An 18,301-nucleotide genomic window follows, 5' to 3' on the forward strand; every position below is an offset into this window, starting at 1 on the left:
ACGTAACACTTATATTTTTTTTTTCCCACTGACTTTGGATGCCTCTGAAGTGATTATGCTAAATTCATGGTAACTTGTGGATCAGTGCTGTGTCATTCTTCCTCCTTTTTTGACTCATTTTATGAAGCATCAAAAACGAAAAGTAGTGGTAGCGCCATAAAAAGAACATTCTCCCAAGAAAAAGAAGAATTGAAGTGATGAAGTTGGTCAGAGCGCAAATTAAACAAGCCATTAACAATCGATCACCTCTAATGGTAAGGAGTAGTAAATAAATATTCCTCACTAACTATTGTGTGAGTGCCTTCCAACAAAACGAAAAGTGAAGAATTAATTACACCTACCCCTTCCAGGGATGACTGCCGTTATATATTTCCTTGTCATCCTTTCCAACTTCACATCTTTCTCCTCAAAAAAAAAAAAAAAAAACCTTGCGAGACAATACACAAAACCGACAGAAAAACAAGAAAAGAACAAACAAAAAAGTGAGGTTTGAGAAATGCAGGCAAATAGCACTATTTTTTCTGTTGAAAGAGGCTGTGATGACTCAAAATTTGATGAGGATGGTCGTGTTAAACGAACTGGTAACACTCTATAATTTTCTACTTTCCATCCCTTTAACTTCATCTCTTTCTAATGTTTTGATGTTTTCGCATGAAATATATTGTTCCTGATCTCTGGTAATGATTCATCTTTTTTTTTTGTTAACCCGTTTGGTTTGTAGGAACCTTGACTACTGCTAGTGCTCATATCATAACGGCGGTTATCGGGTCGGGGGTGCTGTCTCTGGCATGGGCAACTTCTCAGCTGGGGTGGATTGCAGGACCAGTTGCCATGATGGCCTTTTCTTGCATCACCTGGTTTACTTCCATTCTACTTGCTGATTGTTACAGGTCTCCTGACTCTGTAACCGGCCGGAGAAACCGTACTTATATGGAAGTTGTGAGAGCTAATCTAGGTAATTAATCTAGTCAAGAAATAATCAGAAAAATCCTTGGTCATCATGCAGCTGGTATAAGCTGGTTTTGCATAGCACTTGATTCGAGCTAATCTTTCATCTGCCCTTCTACAATTTCAATGCATGTTAATTTCACGTAAAAATCTTTTAATTACAAAAGAGATTATCCCTGTTTTTTTTTTGGCAAAAGGAGGAAGATTCCAGTGATTTCTTGTTCTATCTTGAATGTCTTCTTGCAAATTAGACCACTACTCCTCCAAGTTTACTGGACTTTCTACCCCTAGACCGCCAAACTTGTACTGTTCTTCATGACATATTAGGCTTAGTAATTTACAGAACTGCCCTAATTTTAAGGTTTTACGTACGAACAGTTATATGTGAAAAAATCTCTTCAAAGCTTAGCTTTTTCAGCTTTGTTATGGAGAAGGGGTCTCCATGTACATAGCTTCTCCTTTTTTTTTTTGTTACCAAGGAGTACTATTAATATTCTTATGTCAGTCCAAGGATTCCTCCCCCATTTCTTTTACCTTTTCTTACCTTTAGATTTGCTGAAACTTGCTCTTCAATTCCCTCATTCAGAGGAGATTCACCAGTCCCCCAAAAAACAAAAAAAAAAAAGTGTTGCTCATCTTTTTTGCTGCACCATTTATTAATCATCTGCCATTCGATTCAAAAGCAGACGACTGAACTATTATGCTTCGGAAACTGAACTGTTGAACAGTAGATGAATTAGCGATTACGTACAGATGTTCGGCTGGGCTGTGGTCAGTGCTCAGCCTTCACTTACTGAGAAACAAACAAAAGTTGGTGAAAGTTGCCAGCCCCCATGATGCAAGTGAAAGTAAATGCCAACTGCAACGCCCCCTAAACGGGGGATTTTTTTTCTTTTTTAAAAAAAACTTGTATTCCCTCGAAAACATTTTGTTATCGAATGTTTATGGGACTGGAACAGTAACCTGTTAGCACTGGACAGTAGAATAGAACCTTGCGTTACTTCATATCCTTTGTCTAGGGTATAACAAGGTGAAAGGCAAGAAATTACCTAGCCGTTGATAAAAAGAAAATAAAAATGTTTGCCCTGAAATTAAATTACTAGGGATGGACTATTTCTACTCATTTATTTAAGAGCTCTACTATTAATTCATTGGACTTCGTCCAAAAGGAAAAAAAAAAAAAAAAATGGTAAACTCGTTAGACTGTGCCATCATCGCTTCCTTAGAAACCATCTCTCCTTTTGCTCTGTATCCACGCAGGAGGACTCAAGGTCCAGCTTTGTGGGATAGCACAATATGGGAATCTTGTGGGCATCACCATCGGATATACGGTCACCACAGCCATTAGCATGGTGTAAGCTACCAATAACTGACAAAGGTGCATTTGATCAAATACATTAATCATGTATAGATGTTTATTCAGGATTGGATTCTTGTTCAGGGCCATCAAACGATCAGACTGCTTCCATGAGAATCATATTCGTGATGGCTGTCACACCTCAAACAATTTCTTCATAATCCTCTTTGGGTTGGTACAAGTAATCCTCAGCCAAATACCAAACTTTCACAAGCTGTCGCTGCTTTCCATCATTGCTGCTGTCATGTCTTTTTGTTACTCTTCAATTGGCCTCGGCCTCTCTGTAGCTCAAATTGCAGGTAATTTGTTACACTACTACTCTATCTATCTGCATATATAATTGTTAATTCATTCTATTGATATTGTTTATGAGTTAACCATGCAAGAATCTTTTTGAAGGCGGGGCTCATCCTCAGACAAGCTTAACAGGAAAACCTGCCGGAAAGAGTATGACGGCTATGGATAAGATGTGGGACACATTTTCAGCCCTGGGAGATATTGCCTTCGCCTATGCCTTTTCTACTGTACTTGTTGAGATACAGGCAAGTCGTCCTATCTTTTTGGAGGTTCTTGTTGTTTAACTATACAGTAGCTTCTTAAACTAACCATTCTACTTGAACACTAGGACACGCTAAAATCCACTCCACCGGAAAACCAAGTCATGAAAAGGGCTGCATTCATCGGAATTTCAGTCTCGACCGTATTTTATATGCTCTGTGGAGTCCTGGGATATTCTGCATTTGGAAATGATTCCCCCGGAAATCTCTTAACTGGATTTGGTTTCTACGAGCCATTTTGGCTTGTCGATCTGGCTAATGTCTGCATTGCGGTACACCTTGTGGGAGCCTACCAGGTATGATTAGATAGATTGCTTGGGGAATGCATCCTGCGTACGTATAATGCATTGCGTCTTAACCATATATACATGAAAATGCATACGAGATCTTTTTTTAAAAAATAAAAATAAAAATAAAAATTGATAACTCCACTCTATATAACGTCGAAACAAATGCAGGTATTTGCACAACCGATTTTTGCATTTGTGGAAAGTTGGAGCAAAAAGAAATGGCCGGAAAGTACATTCATAAACAGAGAAAACTCGATTGACTTGCCGGGCGGCGGCGTTATGAATTTCAGTCTCTTCAGGTTAGTTTGGAGAACATCGTACGTAATATTCACAATAGTAGTAGCAATGATCTTCCCAAATTTCAATGACGTATTAGGGCTCCTTGGGGCTGCCTCATTCTGGCCGCTGACGGTTTTCTTCCCGATTGAGATGTACATAGCGCAAGCCAAGATTCGAAAGTTTTCATTCACTTGGATTTGGATGCAAATCTTAAGCTTCGTCTGCTTAAGCATCTCACTTCTGGCTGCTGCTGCATCCATCCGAGGCCTTATCAAGCATCTCGACACCCTAAAGCCCTTCAAATCCGAGTCTTGAGATTGTTGCTTCTCTTTCTACAGAGAAATTACTACAAATGAACTTTATACTCGTGTTTTTAAGTATCCGTATCCGTGTGATCTGACTGTCACACAGTTTCTTCGGTGAAAGTTTCCATATCCTTAGGAGTCATGCTAATATCTACTACATATATAGAGAGGATATTTAGAATAAAAAGAAATACAGAATGAGGAAAAGAGAATTACAAGGAAAAAACATTTTACATATGAATACGGCAAAACTATAAAAAAAAATGAAAAATAAAAGAGATTCTTCTTTCAGTAGGTATAAAGCATGTATAAAGCTTAGAAACTTCAACTCCAACAACTGGTTTCAGAATGGCTAACAAGTACCGCTGCGCATGATGTAGGAGGACAGAACAGCTAGTTCATAGTTAAGGCCTCAATAAGCTTCTACTACAGAGGCGTAAACAAGAAGGTTCTGCTAATAATTTTACAAAGGATAACGTGAAGGTAAGGGAATAAACAATAGAAACCTATAATATTGCTTGAAAAAGCTGATCTGAGCAATTTAGTCCATCAGTTTAGACGAGGCGCTGTGGACGAAATCCTTTCTTCTTCAAGAAGCTGATAGGGATCAATGTACTCGGGTGGTGTGACACGAGTGTTCCTTGCGTCATGGACGAAATTTGGTCCGAAATACTGCAGAAATTCAAGAAAGGCTGTAAATATCTAGTGCCAATTTATGTAAATAAAAACACTGAAGGCGCGAATGGGTTTTAACATGACACGGAAGATGGAATAGAACGCAATGACATCAAACCACGAAGTAGAAGAATATATAATTAGAAAGAATCAGCTCAAGGATCGCAGCATAAGTCACGTTACAATCCAGAGGATATAAAAAGTATTGATTCGTCTTACTACGAACCAATTAACTTCTTATAACACAAAGGAGATTCGGTTAATTGTTCTGCTCCATGTTCTCAATGAGTACCTGAAATTTTAGACCTCTAAGAGTCAGTTTTTGCCATGATTAAGATCTTCTTTGTCTCATTTTTTGCAACAAAGAGATACGGATTGCGTACTCCACAGAATAAAAAGCCAAAAGCAAAGGCAGAGGTTCAGGAGCAATCCCCTGGAAAATCTACTCACACTCAGGTAAAGGAAATTTGGTCAAAAAGTTCCTCCAGGATCCAGCATTATTTGACCGGCCCCTCACCTCACTTTAAATTCTTCTCTGCCATTAATTTCTGCTCATTATTCTACTTTCTCTTACTCCTTTACCAGAATAAATAAATCAGAAATTCAAAAACTGTCACCCTAAAAGATGCAATATCAGAGCCGCTAACAAAATACCACTTTTTCACACTTAGGTCCTTAATAAATACAATTATCACACTGAAAGATTCTATAAACTTACTGTTTGATCCTTTTCAACTATCCAGTGTCTCTCTCACTCTCTTCTCTTTTTCATTTATTGGTTTTTCTACTTCTTTTTTTTGGGGGGGGGGGGTGGGGCAGTGATGGTTGGGGTAAGGGGGGAGGTGTGGTTGTGCAGGAGAAGGTTATTTTGAATTGTCATCTTGTTCGAGAGAAGACAAATGAAGATGAACAAAGAGGTCAACAGAGTTGTGAGAGAATTTAAACCTTCTCTTTCAGAAGGTTTTCCTCTCCAATTCAAATGAAGTAAGAAGCAACGATAAAAAGAAGTTGAATATGAGGCTCTGAAAATGTGATCCACTTGCAGTGCATCAGTTAGATCTATTCCAATCACTACAATGAAATTCTTTTCCTTTTCTACAGTAGAATTCCTACCTACGGAAGATCTGTCCAAAAATACAGCATTCCTGAGCTTATTCTTCTAAGCAATTTTCTGAGAAACAACTCTTTCAGAAATTGCTTAATATAGCAATACCAAATCTCTACCTTCTGTGCATAAGTTTGGCCACGATCATCAAACAAGATTTTTTTTTTTTTGGGCAAATGAACCATTCCAACCCAGCAACTATCAATAAAAGTTAAAAAAAGACCCCAAAAAAACAGCAAATACTTTTCTTCTTTTCTAATCTTTTACCCTTGATTTCTCGTCTTGAAAAATTTCTTGGTTGCTCTTTTGATAATTCCAATATCATGCACCACTTTCAAGTCCAGGAAATAACTCAGAGGATCTAGCAATCAATGCTTCCTTTTTGGCTATCTGTATGCCATAAGATTCCCAAGAGGCTTTGGCTCATCTGATTGATAAAAACAATTTATCTAAGGCTTCCAGATAATCATAACGTCATCAACCAAGTGGAAAGTTATCACACTTTGAATTAAAGCACAACCTATTACACTTGACTTTTTGGTGGAGATGAAATTATGCACTTCACAAAGATCAAAATGGAAGACTTACCAGGTAGATAGTAGAGAAGAAGGCAAAAGTTATGAGGATCAATGGCCAAAACCCCAAAAAGAATGTTCCTCCAAGCGTAAGCAAAAGTCTAGCCCGTGGAATCAAACCCTGCGTAGAGACATACAGACGGTGATGCCCATCACTCCAAACACACTTGAACAAGCAGGCAAGGAGAATAGCAATCTTCAATCTTTAATTTGTTGAACAAGATTTATATAACAGAGCACAATGAAACCACAAATTGCTTAGTGAGATCAAATAACGAAAATGATTAATGAAATAATGAGAGTTTCTTCATAAACAGGATCTGGTACTTGGAACAACTATCCTTTCCTATGACATTGCGTGGAGTATTATTTTTATATGAAATTCCAAACTGTCTCATCAAAGTAAGTTTCACGACAATTAGTCAAGCCCGGTATTTGTACTTAATAGAACAGGAACATTATCCTTGGTTCAAATATATAATCAAATTGTCGGGATTTCAGCAGGTAAAGGAATTTGGAGACATATTAGATCAAAGACAAACAACTAATAAGCTGTAGAAGAATTAACTGGACAGTGACATGGATAAAACTCTAATCCAACTTAAGGATGTTAATCAGATAACTGTTGTCAAACATGAAGAAGAAACAGGAAAGTGGGTTTTCCTGATCAGTGCTTTCATAAGATGAAAAAAGGAACACCTAACAGGTGTTTAGCTGAGACCTGTACCAAAATTTTCCAAGACAAACAGAAGCTTTGAGCTATACCAACTAAATACAAAGAGTGAAGTAAAATTCAAGACCAACCTCAAGGCCTTCACTATTAAGTGCCATAGATTGTTCTCTTTGATTGGTAAGGTTTCTCTCAGGATTTGTAGACACAGCATTTGCTCGCGAGAAACCTCCATCTTCTTCCCTGGAAGTTGTTTCTTGACCTACATAGCCGCTTTTGGTTTTTTCCTCAAGCAATGAAGCAGGAGTCATACCCCGCCTCTTTAATTCTTTCATAAACAATGACTCCGGAGCTTCTTCCCCTGAAACCAATAGGAAATTCGGAACATCAAGCATTAGTGGTCCGATAAGATAGCAACCCACAGGCAAAGCAGTACAGTTCACCAATCATCCATCGACCAAAAACAATAGTATAGCTCAACTCTCTAGTAGTATTAATATTCTAAAAACGTCATGTTCAATGCTACAAATATGAATTTCAATCCAAAATAAATGATGATGGAATACTTCAGTAACCAGAAACGAAGAAACCAATAACGAGATGCTAAGAATTTATCAATCCTTACTCTTGAATTAAATACATATATATGTAGATTCATCTAAATGTACATACATATATTCGCAGGATATGCTCATATACGTATATTATACGGAATAAGGGTACTCAAAAGGGGAAAAAAGGTTCATTTAAGATAACTAATAGGAAAATTGTTACTTTACCATTGCTTTGATTATCGCTGTCTTTAACGTTACAGGAAACGCTAAGCCTCCTTCTGATCAAGATTCTCAGGCTCAATTTCTTGCTTCGGCTTCCAAAATTCTTTCTTCCTGAGTTTCTGGAATCCAGCTCGGAGCACAGAAAACTCCATTTACAAGGAAAACCCTGCCTCGATTGAGAAACTGAAAACGGAGAAATGCTCGATTTTAATGATATACTATGTAAAGTCGCCATTTTTTTTTTATCGGAATCTGATTGGAGAATTGGAATTTAGTGGAATAGGAAGTTCAATACGGACTTTTGAAAAGGAAGAACAGAACAGCAAGTCGTGATTGATTTACCAACTACTCCTCCTAGCAGGACTAGTTCCACCGTGAGTGACAGAGAAAGAAGAGCAAGAAGTGACGAAGACGGTGGGTGACTGTTTACGGCATCACTTAGGCGGTATATTTTAGAATTTTCCTGTTTCTGTTCTCTATTTTGCGCGCCAAATTTGTGGTTGCAGTTTTTCCAGAATTTCTAAAATATGAGGTGGTGGCTATGACTATGAGGACACAAAACTACGTAGTTTTCAAGTTGGACTGTATTAGATAAATGTTTGTGTGATACAGTAAATTAGCACTCGGAAAGTGTGCGTAGCCTACTAGCCTTGTTTGGAAATCCATTTTTCACCAAAAATTTTCTATGTTATTCGTGAATACATTTTTCAACCACCTTTTTGTCTTATATATATCAAATCATCATAATACATTTTCTGAAAAAATTGCAGAAAATTGCAATTCAAACAGGATGTGAGAAAAATAAATTTGATATATACTGATAATGTATATACTATCACAATTATATACATGATACATATTCAAAATTTAAATTTTAAGTTTAAATTTACATTAGTTGTCATTTATTTAAAACTAATAATGTATTTACTATTAGTGTAAAAGAGATTAGGTCTTGTTTTGATTGTTATTTTTGGGAATTTTATAGAAAAATGCATTATAGCAATTCGATATATATAAGTTAGGCTTAAAAGACGAACAAAACTACTTGATATTCGAGCTCAATTCAGTAAGAGCTTGTTCAAGTTTAATTCGCTAGTTAATCAAACCAAACTTAAACAAGAATTTATGTTTGATAAACTTTCAAGTTCACCTTAATTAGCATATAAATGAAATTTATATGTAAAAATTTTAAACTACTCAAATCCGACTCTTGTTTGGCTCCATCAAAACTCAGTCAAACTCGATTTGAGAAGTAAACAAACCAAATTCAAATAAATATTCAAACTTAACAATATAATTAAACAAGTTTGAATACTAGGACATTCGCCTTATTTAGACTCGTTTACACTTTTAAAGGTAATTAGAAAATATGTTAATGAAAAAACGTGAAGATTTTTCTTAGAAAACTGCATTCCAAAAATAACTTTCTTAAATATATCAATCAAGTGGGACAATTTGAGTTTTGTGAGGAAAAACGTGCTCAAAATTTGGGAAGAATCCCTTTTGGTTTGCATCTTTCTTTTGTTTTTCTTTTTTTTTTTTTAACTAAAATTATAGCATGCACTCTAATCATAATGGCTTAACAAATGCTCTTTTATTGAAAAAAAAAAAATGCTCCGATGCTAGTTTTGACCATCAATAAAAAAACCATTTGAGAAATCACAATCACCGGAAAACAAAATGCATTGAGGACACTCTGGGAAGATTATTTTGATACCCGGCTCTATCAAGGATGCACTGATCGTACCTTTTCCTCTTCCTTTAATACCACATGGGGAACTATTTTGCTTTCTCTTGCTGCACTCTGTGGACAAATAGAACACAGAAATAAAAGAATTTTTGAACCACCAAAGACCCTGCCAAATTCCTTCACCTATGTCGTAAACATGGCCATAGAATTTTCTTTCCTGGACCCCCACCAAACTCTCTTCCCCTCCCAGAAAACTGTCTCGTATTGCGTGGGAACCACCATCTTTTGGATGGTTCAAAATGAACTCTGATGAACCCGTCTCAGAAAATTGGGGCTTGAAAGGTTGCAGAGGACTTATACGGGACCACAATGGGTTGTTGGATCATCAAGGGTTTCGCTAGGGTACAACTTTAGTTGCCGAATGTTGGGGATTACGTGACGGTCTTGAACTTGAACTTGCTTAGTCCCTTGGCATTAATAGGCTGGCTGTAGAGTTTGATCGTGAAGTCATTTGAACTATGCGGTCTCTAATACTGATTACTAGCTCATTGCTTCATGATCTGGACCCCATTTTGTTTGCATGATTGCAGGACTTTGGCGGCTTCATTCCAGCAAGTCAAAGTTAAGCATATTTACAGAGAAGCAAATTTAGGAGCTGATTTTGCTTGCAAAGAAGAGAAGAGTGGAAGTCTTTTGTCAAAAATTTCACTTTATCATCAATGTCCTCCTCAGTTAGGAACTATTTTGTGTGATGGTTTGAGGGGTGTTTCCTTCCCCAGACAAGTATGTGATGTACTGCCTTAATTATTTCATTTCATGCCATCCTTTTATTACTAAAAAAAAAAAAAAAGAGGGATTGTTTTGGTAATTCAACTAGCAAATGGGAAACCAAATGTGACACGGACTCTTATCAAGTATTAGAGTGTAATAAAGTCTTGAGACACTTTCTATTTTAGCAAGAAATGAACGATCAAAATTAGAAAAATGTTATTTGCATTCAGTTTTTTGTTATTTACACTCTCACTATTTGTTTTATTATATAGATTAATAAATAAAAATTATATAATTAAAATGATAATAAAAATATGATTAATAAAAATAAAAATGCAAATAACATTACCTTTCAGGTATTACCACAAATTGTGGGATCTACTAGCCGGAACTTTGGACTCGGCCCAAAATGTAACCATCTGTGCTTGGATTCTGGTGTGAGTAAATTGGCTAGTCCAAAATCAAAATGTATAAAAATACAAAACTCGGATTTACTTTTTCAAGTGAAAGGCTTGGTCCAACCTTAATTCACGTGGAAAGAGCCGAAAGGCGCTCGTTGCGTTCAACAAAGAAAATAATTCTTTTCATACGACCGATAATGACTAGGGACAATAGTCAACAACCGTGGAGTGGAGTGTCTGAATTCACTTTTAAACGTTTTTTTCCTTCCCCTAGGTACCCAAAAAAAAAGGGCCCCCCGGGGGGGGGGGGTGTGCAAAAACAATTCCATGAATTTGAACAGCAATTTGTTTGCAGATTATTTCCCTGCCTTGACCCTGAATATTTCCATAATCTTTTGGCACAGAAGGGAAAACTTTGAATGATTGGAAGCTAACGCTTTCAGGGTATGGCCAAGAACCTTATTTGGAATGTAATTTTTTAATAATAAATTTTTATATTTTTGCGACCGTATTTTTTAATTATTTTTTATTTCATATATATTAAATTGTTAAAATATATTTTTTTTAACAAAAATTTTTAAAAAAAATAGCAACCCAAACGGCAATTAACACTTTCAATCGGGACAAAAAGCCCTCTCCATTGGTTTCATGCTGCAGCGTTTGATTTTAGATTCTACCCGGGAAACAAAAATAATAGTGGTCCTCGATTTTCTCTTTGTACGCTGCTGGCCTCGTGAAGCACGCGATAATGCAGAATCATACCTTAACCCTCCGTATACGAGAAGTCGAGAATATCCATAATCGATTCAAACAATTTTTTAAGTGTACATAATTAAAACGAGAAAATTCTAACTCATAATAATAAAGACAAGACATTCGTAGAAATGAATGTGGATTCTTGATTGCTTTATCACAGCGAAATAGCAACTTCGAATCCATGCAGGCCATCGAATCCTTTCATAAATGTGGCAACTGGCCACGCCTTTTCCCACAATCTTAAGACTGTTGTATAGAGGAAAATGTTCTCTAGGCAACAGTTTTCACCTGGATTGATTGAAACAATGTTTGTGTTGCACATGATGGAATGATATCTGAAATAACCAAAACTGTATCTCCCTCCTTCATCAGCCCTTTGGTTTTTATTAGGCTGATGGTTTTTTCAGTGTTAGCTTCCATGTCATCTGATAGATCAATCAGAAGGGGAGTAACTCCCCACTGCAAACTCAGAGCCATCCTGGCGCCCCTGTCACTTGTAAATGCAAATATGGGAGGATTTGGCCTGTTTCCAGACAGGAGACTTGCCATTTCTCCATGCCTTGTATAAACAAAGATGGCATCCAAACCCAGGTTGTTTGCTGCAGAAATAATTAAAGAGAACATTCTTTTTAAAAAAAAAAAAATCCTTTTTTTAAGGTTCCTTAAGGAAGAATGCAGAAATGAAACTCATGGTTTTTGAAACTTTATTTAGTAAGTGCTGCCCTCGAACTGGTTTCACAAGCCAATATAGATTTTCCTCAACGTCATCCATCAAAATGCTTGGGGAGTGTCAGAGTTAAAGAGGATCATATGATGATTATAAACCTAAGAATTTTAGGTTGATCAATGAATTAATTTTGAGAGAGAGAGAGAGAGAATGAAATACCCATTTCTGCTGCACAATTGCAGATCTGCTCAGCAATTCGGTCTGACAAAGATAATCTGAGCTTTGATTGGTTCAGATTAGCTTGCATGCTCTCCTCGCGGCCCCATGATTCCATTCGACTGCTAGTTGTACGCAAGACAGAGAGAGCCTTCTGCCCATAGGAGCCAACAGCAGACTCACCGGATAGCATCACTGCATCAGCATACTGCCTAACTGCTTCAGAAACATCAGCAACCTACGACATGGTGACATTATCAATCAATGCTTTAGCATGCAACTGAATCTTCAACTTTCCCATTTCAAAACATCACTTAAGAACACACAAAATGAAGTAAAGAACGTCCTCCAAGATCAACTGCATAAGAGAAGGAATTCGTACATATTTATCATCTAAATAATGCTTCATGGTTTTCTTAAACTTCAACAGATTATGGTACCTCAGCTCTTGTTGGAGTAGGATACTGAATCATTGACTCCAGGAGTTGAGACGCTACGATAGCAGGCTTGTTGAGATGCCGGCAGACTTCAATTATCTTTTCCTGCATTGACGGAATCTGTTCAAGAGGAATCTCAACTCCAAGGTCCCCTCTTGCTATCATGACTCCATCGGAAGCTTCAACAATTTCTTGCAACTTCTGGAGAGATTCCACACATTCTATCTTTGCCAAGACTTTAGCTAATCTGTAATTAAGACAGAACAACACATTTTCAAACTCCAGGAAGACGAGCATTATTGTACCTACATAGCAAGGTTTTTACACCTTAAAAAAGGAAATGCTTTGCTTCTTTAAACAATATACACCTACGGTGACAATTTTAACGAAACTGATAAAATTTTCGGGCCTTAGCTTAAAGTTATGAAGAGACATTTCAGTTGGATCAAGTACCACAATTTCTAGCAAAGACGACATGCAGATCAGTTGCTAATAAAATGAGATGATCCTCGTGGTTTAAGCATGTTTTAAAGACTAAAAAACCTTTTGCCCTATAAGATTCCAAATTTCCTTCTTCAGAAATTCTCTCACTTGGCAGACTTGGTGGAAAGGTGGCTCTTCAGATGCCTGATAGCTTCAGCATCCTTGACAAATGATACAGCAATGAAATCAACACCTTCCGAAACTCCAAACTCAATGTCTGACCAATCCTGAAATTATAAACTTCGAATTACAGATAAGATCAGAAATAATAACTGCATTTTCCTTTTCAAGAAAAAAGGATACTTTAACGAATTTAACATAGAAGTAGTAGCAGGACAGGGACAGAATATCTTGAACGAAGAGAACATAGGATGAGACGGCAATAGCAAGCGAAAAGTTCCAACACAAAATAATAATAATAAAAACCAGATACGACATGGTAAACAGAAATGGGGAATTGACCTTTGCAGATAAAGTTGGAAGTTCGTAATTCCCCCGTACAAGCTTCCCATCCCTCCAAAAGCTCAATTTAGCTCGAGGCAGCAGTAGACCAGAATCTGTGCACTTACATCGCAAATCATTCCCAATCTTTTCAACAACCTCGAAAGTTGCCATTCCTCCATCAATAACAACTTCATCACCTATTTCAATACCTGAAACAAAAACTTAAAAATGACCTGAAAAATCTTTTTCCTACTTTCATCCACGTAGCATGAAAGTGCAAGGTAGTCTGGCTAACCTTCAGAAAATCCTTCACGGCTCGCTTGAACGGTCAATGGACGAGAACCATCGAACTTTTCAGCAGTGAAGTGCCAGATGGATCCGTCCTAGCAATTAAAGATGAGATTACCATGAAACTTGCAAAATCTCATAATATATTCTGGTATTTTCGTTAAATTACTCTTAGCAACTGCACATCATTTATTATTATGACAAGATTTGCTATATTACCTCTGCTTTGACTGAAGAAGGAGCTCCATGATCAACCACATTTATCTGGCTTCCTTCGGTATCAATCATCACGGCTACACAATAGCCTTTATCATTCAACTTCTTAATCTTCCTTATAACGTCCAAGTGCCACTCCCTTGTATTATGGCACATATTTAGCCGTGCCACGTTCATCCCTTCCAATGCCAACCTCTCCAATTCCTCCAGAGAGCAACAAGCGGGACCTATTGTGCAAACGAGTTTGGTCTTCCTCAACCCCATGAATCCTTTCTTCCTTAACTCCCCTTCTGAAACCAAATCAAGCTCCAAAGTCCCTTCCAATCCCTTCAAATCCCTTGAACCCTCAGTAGTTGTAGTCGATCCTACTTCTATTTGAGTCACTGCTTTTACTCCAAGTCTAGCCTTGTGATAATTCTTCAACTTCAAGGCACTAAAGCAAACTCTTTTACTAGGAACCGGAGCACCAGAAACAGTCTTCTTCAGTGTAACACCCGGTTTTGTCATGATCAACGTCTGATTGCACATGGCAGCGTATTCCCCGGCGAGTGCCATTTTCCTTTCTTGGAATTGTGATCTTGAATTTGTCCGGGTCAAGAGATCAAACAAGTTTCAGAGGGATGAAGACGAACAATAATCAATTTAAGTAAGCAGAGTTTCTTCCTATTACACTAATTGATGATACTTAAGGGGGACTATAGTTGAAATCACCGTCAAGCCTCAAGACTCTTTTTAAGAATTGTATATAATGTTGGACAAGGTTTTGCGGTTTACTAAGTCAGCAGCAACAACAGTAAGTAGGGTTTAGTGCATTATTAGACTATTCTGCAGACGGAAGAAGGGTTCAAAACTATGAGCAGTTAATCAGTGCCGTCCCAAGTCCTGACCATTATGGCTGCTCGTGCTGGTAGCAAGTATTGACGATTTGAAGTTCAAGCACATTTAAAAATTGTGGTCCTATTAGGACTATTGTATGGTAGCACTCCACGGCCAACAACCTTTTCGTATGGTACCACTCCAAATTTAACGACCAACAACCTTTTACCGTTAGCACGTCTCTGCTCTAATGCTTCTTGAACTTTAAAAGGAGAGATGAAAAAGGGTCTGTCTAACCGTGCCAGGTAGTTGATATTTTACAAAAATAAAATTAAATAGTAAAAATATATAAATTGAATATCAAAAAATTATCCGTTTGGATTAGTTATTTTTAGGGGCATTTTTAAAAAATTTTACTATAACAATGTATATGATAAATTTTTTTTGAAATATTGTATATTACTGTAGCATTGTATTTGAAAAACTTATTTTTGAAAAAAAGGCCAATCCAAATGATATGCATTCATATGATTTTATATGTGCGTTTAAGCATATTAACATATACTCATACACATTTGTTAAATAAAAAAAAAAAGTCGGATGGTCTCAAAACTTTTCAATAACGACTTTTTTTGGTGGTTGCAAAATTTAGGTACTCCAAGCAGAATTCCTATTTATTTAAGGTTTTGGGCATGAGACCGTTTAGACATAATAGTTCTTCTTTAAGAAGCTGCCATGTTGAAAGGAAATGACTGTAACACCTTGTATAGGAGATTACTTAGAATAATATTTTGAGAATTTGGATTGCTATTATTTGCTTGCATTATAAGTACATTTTCTAACATGCCTTTTTATATTTTCAGTAATTTTTTTATGTCACATACATCACATTATGAAAAATGTTATAGTAATTATTTTAAATAATATTTCTAATAAACTTCTATCCAAACGCAAACACGTTCACTGTAACACTTTTTGTTATATAATGTATTGTGAGATATGAGAATAGAGTTGGTTGGGTGGTATGGCGGGAGGGTTCATAAATCAGAGATCTCGAATTTAAGACCTCTCACTTACAAAAAAATATACTCCCCCTACCCCATTGAAAGTATCATACTTTCAATTTTGAAATGTTTCAAAATGTTTATCATGTTGAAAAAACTAAAGCACTTTTAAGTCTTTCCTTTCAATGTAGTTCCCCCTTTTTAATCATGTACATGCTACCGTTCAAATTTAAACTCTAAATTTATGGGGGTAAGATTAAAAGGAGAAACAAAAATATTACAATCAAATGACTCTCTTTAAAATATTGGATTCTCGAAACATGACAAAATAATTGAGATGAATGGAGTATATATATATATGTGTGTGTGTGTGTGTGTGTGAGAGAGAGATAAAGAGGTAACTAAAAAGATAAAAAGACATAATTAAAAAATATGTTTATAATCCAATCAAAAAAAAAAAAAATCACAAATAATGCCTATCCAAACACGCTAGGCACGTTTGGGACCTTGGATCCCATTAACCAGCGAATTCACCATACGCCTCCTTGTAGCATTCAAAGGACTCCTAACCATTTTATCAGTTTAAGACTTGGATCTATCCTCCGCCTCGTTTTTTTAGTGTCACCTACCTTCAATGTATTTTATAGAGAAATCCAAAATCCATGCTGGACCACTAAGGAAGAACATCTATGGTCTCCTCCACCAGTGGTTTAATGCCTGATTAGTCGCTTTACTTTGTAGAATTGCTCAAGCATCAAAGCTCTTGAAAAAGGAAGAGTACTGAAAATCAAGTTTTTATTTATTGTTATCAACATACTAACAGAATAGTCATCAATATCAAGTTTAATATTTGCCCTGCATCTCACGTAGTGCTACTCTAGACGCTGATCAAATTGAGGGTACGGGGATAAAGTTCCTCCACTATACAATAATAAGCTTCCAAAATCATGAAACGCCATGAATTATTAAATTTTCAAGTCATTATGACCAATTATACAACTTTTAATGATGCGAAGCTTTCAAATGCATTCCAAAGCAATCTGTGCTTGTTAATTTCCGCTTGATGACATTTACCAAAGATGAAAATATAGTTTGTTTACGGGATGTTTTCACTTATTGGGCTCCGGGCCGTCCACAGAAATTGGAAGGCCATTCCATTCATAAAACGTGCTCTTTTGGACGTTTTAAGTGGTACGTCAAATGAAATCTGCTTAATGGTTTTTTAAGTGCTTCACGAGTTCCTTGCGAGGTAGCTTACTTGATCTTCACGCTGTCAATCCTATACCTAATAATTAGAGATTCAAAGGGTGTGAGGGTTAAAAAGAATTCTATTTAATAATTTTCTATCCGTCCAAAATAATTATCAAATTTAACAAAATATAAGGAGGCGAATAATCTAGTCTTGCAACAGTGCAAGTTAGGAGTAGTTGATTTCAAATTTCATAGGGTGCTTCCCAGTTACATTCAGGAACATCTGCGGGATGGCTCAGTTGACAAATGTCGCAATTCGGCCTTGCCAGAAGGTAATGAATTATAAATATCCAAAAGGATAATCGGTATTTCTTAATATTAATTGCTTACGTGACAAAATATATATATTTTCTTTTGATTGCGTGCAATTACGACTCATAACTTATAAATATTGACGTAATATTCTTTTTCGATGAGATTTTTTTTTTTGTTGATTTTGGAATGAAGTTTAAGAAAAATCAAAACATTACCCGCTCCAGCATTACAAATATAAAAATGGCAGTAACTCATTTTACATAAACTAGCAGCATTATCCGTAACTCATACCGTGATGTTCAAGTTTGATTTCTATACCTAGTATGTTGCAAATCATTAGGTCATATATTTATTAAAAACGTATTGCAAGATTTGTCTGAATAGTCAATTATTTACTCGCATCACAAACACATTTTTCAAATGTTTAATTATCTCAAATACATCATGTTACAAAATTTTTTAAAAAGGTTCCATTTGGATAGTGAATTTTTGAGAAAAAAATTTTAACATTTTTTTTTTTTACCTCACATAGTACAATATATACTTTTAAAAAAAACTCCAGGAATGTTGCAATCAAAACAGACTCTAAAGCACCATATGGATTGAGGGAATGGGAGGGAAAGGAAAGGAGAGAGATTAGAGAGATTTACCTTTTGTTGTTTGGATTGATTTTTGAGAAGGGAAAGGAAAGGACAAGGAGGGAAAGGTCTAGTTATTTTGTTAGGTTATGATTTCCGTCCAAAAGTGGTCGAGAAACGTAGGAAAATGAAACTAGTAAATTAACTGAAATAATTTAAATTTTTCCTATCTTTTTTTAATAAATTAACACTTGAATCTTTTCCTTTCCTTTCTTTTCATTTTTCATTCCAAATAAAAAAATCAGTTATTTTCTGTATTATCTTTCCATATTTAATCCAAACGAGATGGATGACAACTGTTCTCCTTGACTCTCCCTTACTTTCGTTTGCACTGATATCCTTTCCTTCAAACGACGCGGTGCCTTATTTACATTGTTTAAAGTATCATAAACTTCGTGTCTTTATGTAATTGAAGACATCCGATAAAACAA

At 36.2% G+C, this 18,301-nt stretch overlaps 3 protein-coding genes across 4 annotated transcripts; 1 reads left to right on the plus strand and 2 right to left on the minus strand.

Moving 5' to 3' along the window:
- Positions 1-455: 455 nt before the first annotated feature.
- Positions 456-4,027, plus strand: LOC113761055 (amino acid permease 6-like). Of its 2 annotated transcripts, XM_027303872.1 has the most exons (8): positions 456-581; positions 722-955; positions 2,209-2,302; positions 2,390-2,604; positions 2,705-2,847; positions 2,931-3,158; positions 3,321-3,451; positions 3,529-3,664. In XM_027303872.1, exons 1-8 carry the CDS (start codon positions 497-499, stop codon positions 3,578-3,580), a joined length of 1,182 nt encoding a protein of 393 aa, XP_027159673.1. In that variant the 5' UTR covers positions 456-496; the 3' UTR covers positions 3,581-3,664. The 2 variants fall into 2 exon arrangements, with proteins under 2 accessions (XP_027159673.1, XP_027159672.1); XM_027303871.1 differs by having other exon boundaries at positions 3,321-4,027.
- A 14-nt stretch (positions 4,028-4,041) lies between these two features.
- On the minus strand, positions 4,042-7,983 carry LOC113761056. Its single transcript, XM_027303873.1, has 4 exons — positions 7,541-7,983; positions 6,896-7,122; positions 6,105-6,212; positions 4,042-4,408 (listed from the first exon to the last, which is right to left on the minus strand). The coding sequence occupies exons 1-4, from the start codon at positions 7,770-7,772 to the stop codon at positions 4,286-4,288; spliced, it is 690 nt and encodes a 229-aa protein (XP_027159674.1). The 5' UTR covers positions 7,773-7,983; the 3' UTR covers positions 4,042-4,285.
- Positions 7,984-11,175: 3,192 nt separating this feature from the next.
- On the minus strand, positions 11,176-14,804 carry LOC113762125 (pyruvate kinase isozyme A, chloroplastic-like). The gene is made up of 7 exons (XM_027305413.1): positions 13,910-14,804; positions 13,698-13,785; positions 13,421-13,611; positions 13,067-13,185; positions 12,479-12,722; positions 12,042-12,276; positions 11,176-11,754 (listed from the first exon to the last, which is right to left on the minus strand). Exons 1-7 carry the CDS (start codon positions 14,459-14,461, stop codon positions 11,426-11,428), a joined length of 1,758 nt encoding a protein of 585 aa, XP_027161214.1. The 5' UTR covers positions 14,462-14,804; the 3' UTR covers positions 11,176-11,425.
- Positions 14,805-18,301: the final 3,497 nt, after the last annotated feature.

This window comes from Coffea eugenioides, chromosome 2 (genome assembly GCF_003713205.1).
Source record: "Coffea eugenioides isolate CCC68of chromosome 2, Ceug_1.0, whole genome shotgun sequence".
Classification (NCBI taxonomy): Eukaryota; Viridiplantae; Streptophyta; class Magnoliopsida; order Gentianales; family Rubiaceae; genus Coffea; species Coffea eugenioides.

Excerpts from the sequence above, each read along its gene's own strand:
- LOC113761056 (XM_027303873.1), bottom strand. The coding sequence starts at position 7,772 with ATGGCGACTTTACATAGTATATCATTAAAATCGAGCATTTCTCCGTTT. Across the intron at positions 6,213-6,895 it reads TTAATAGTGAAGGCCTTGAG|GGTTTGATTCCACGGGCTAG; the intron begins GTTGGTCTTGAA and ends GTCTCTACGCAG. Across the intron at positions 4,409-6,104 it reads TCTTCTCTACTATCTACCTG|TATTTCGGACCAAATTTCGT; the intron begins GTAAGTCTTCCA and ends GAATTTCTGCAG.
- LOC113761055 (XM_027303871.1), top strand. The coding sequence starts at position 497 with ATGCAGGCAAATAGCACTATTTTTTCTGTTGAAAGAGGCTGTGATGAC. Across the intron at positions 2,303-2,389 it reads ACCACAGCCATTAGCATGGT|GGCCATCAAACGATCAGACT; the intron begins GTAAGCTACCAA and ends ATTCTTGTTCAG. Across the intron at positions 3,159-3,320 it reads ACCTTGTGGGAGCCTACCAG|GTATTTGCACAACCGATTTT; the intron begins GTATGATTAGAT and ends AAACAAATGCAG.
- LOC113762125 (XM_027305413.1), bottom strand. The coding sequence starts at position 14,461 with ATGGCACTCGCCGGGGAATACGCTGCCATGTGCAATCAGACGTTGATC. Across the intron at positions 13,612-13,697 it reads CCGTGAAGGATTTTCTGAAG|GTATTGAAATAGGTGATGAA; the intron begins GTTAGCCAGACT and ends TTTTTGTTTCAG. Across the intron at positions 12,277-12,478 it reads CTACTCCAACAAGAGCTGAG|GTTGCTGATGTTTCTGAAGC; the intron begins GTACCATAATCT and ends ACCATGTCGTAG.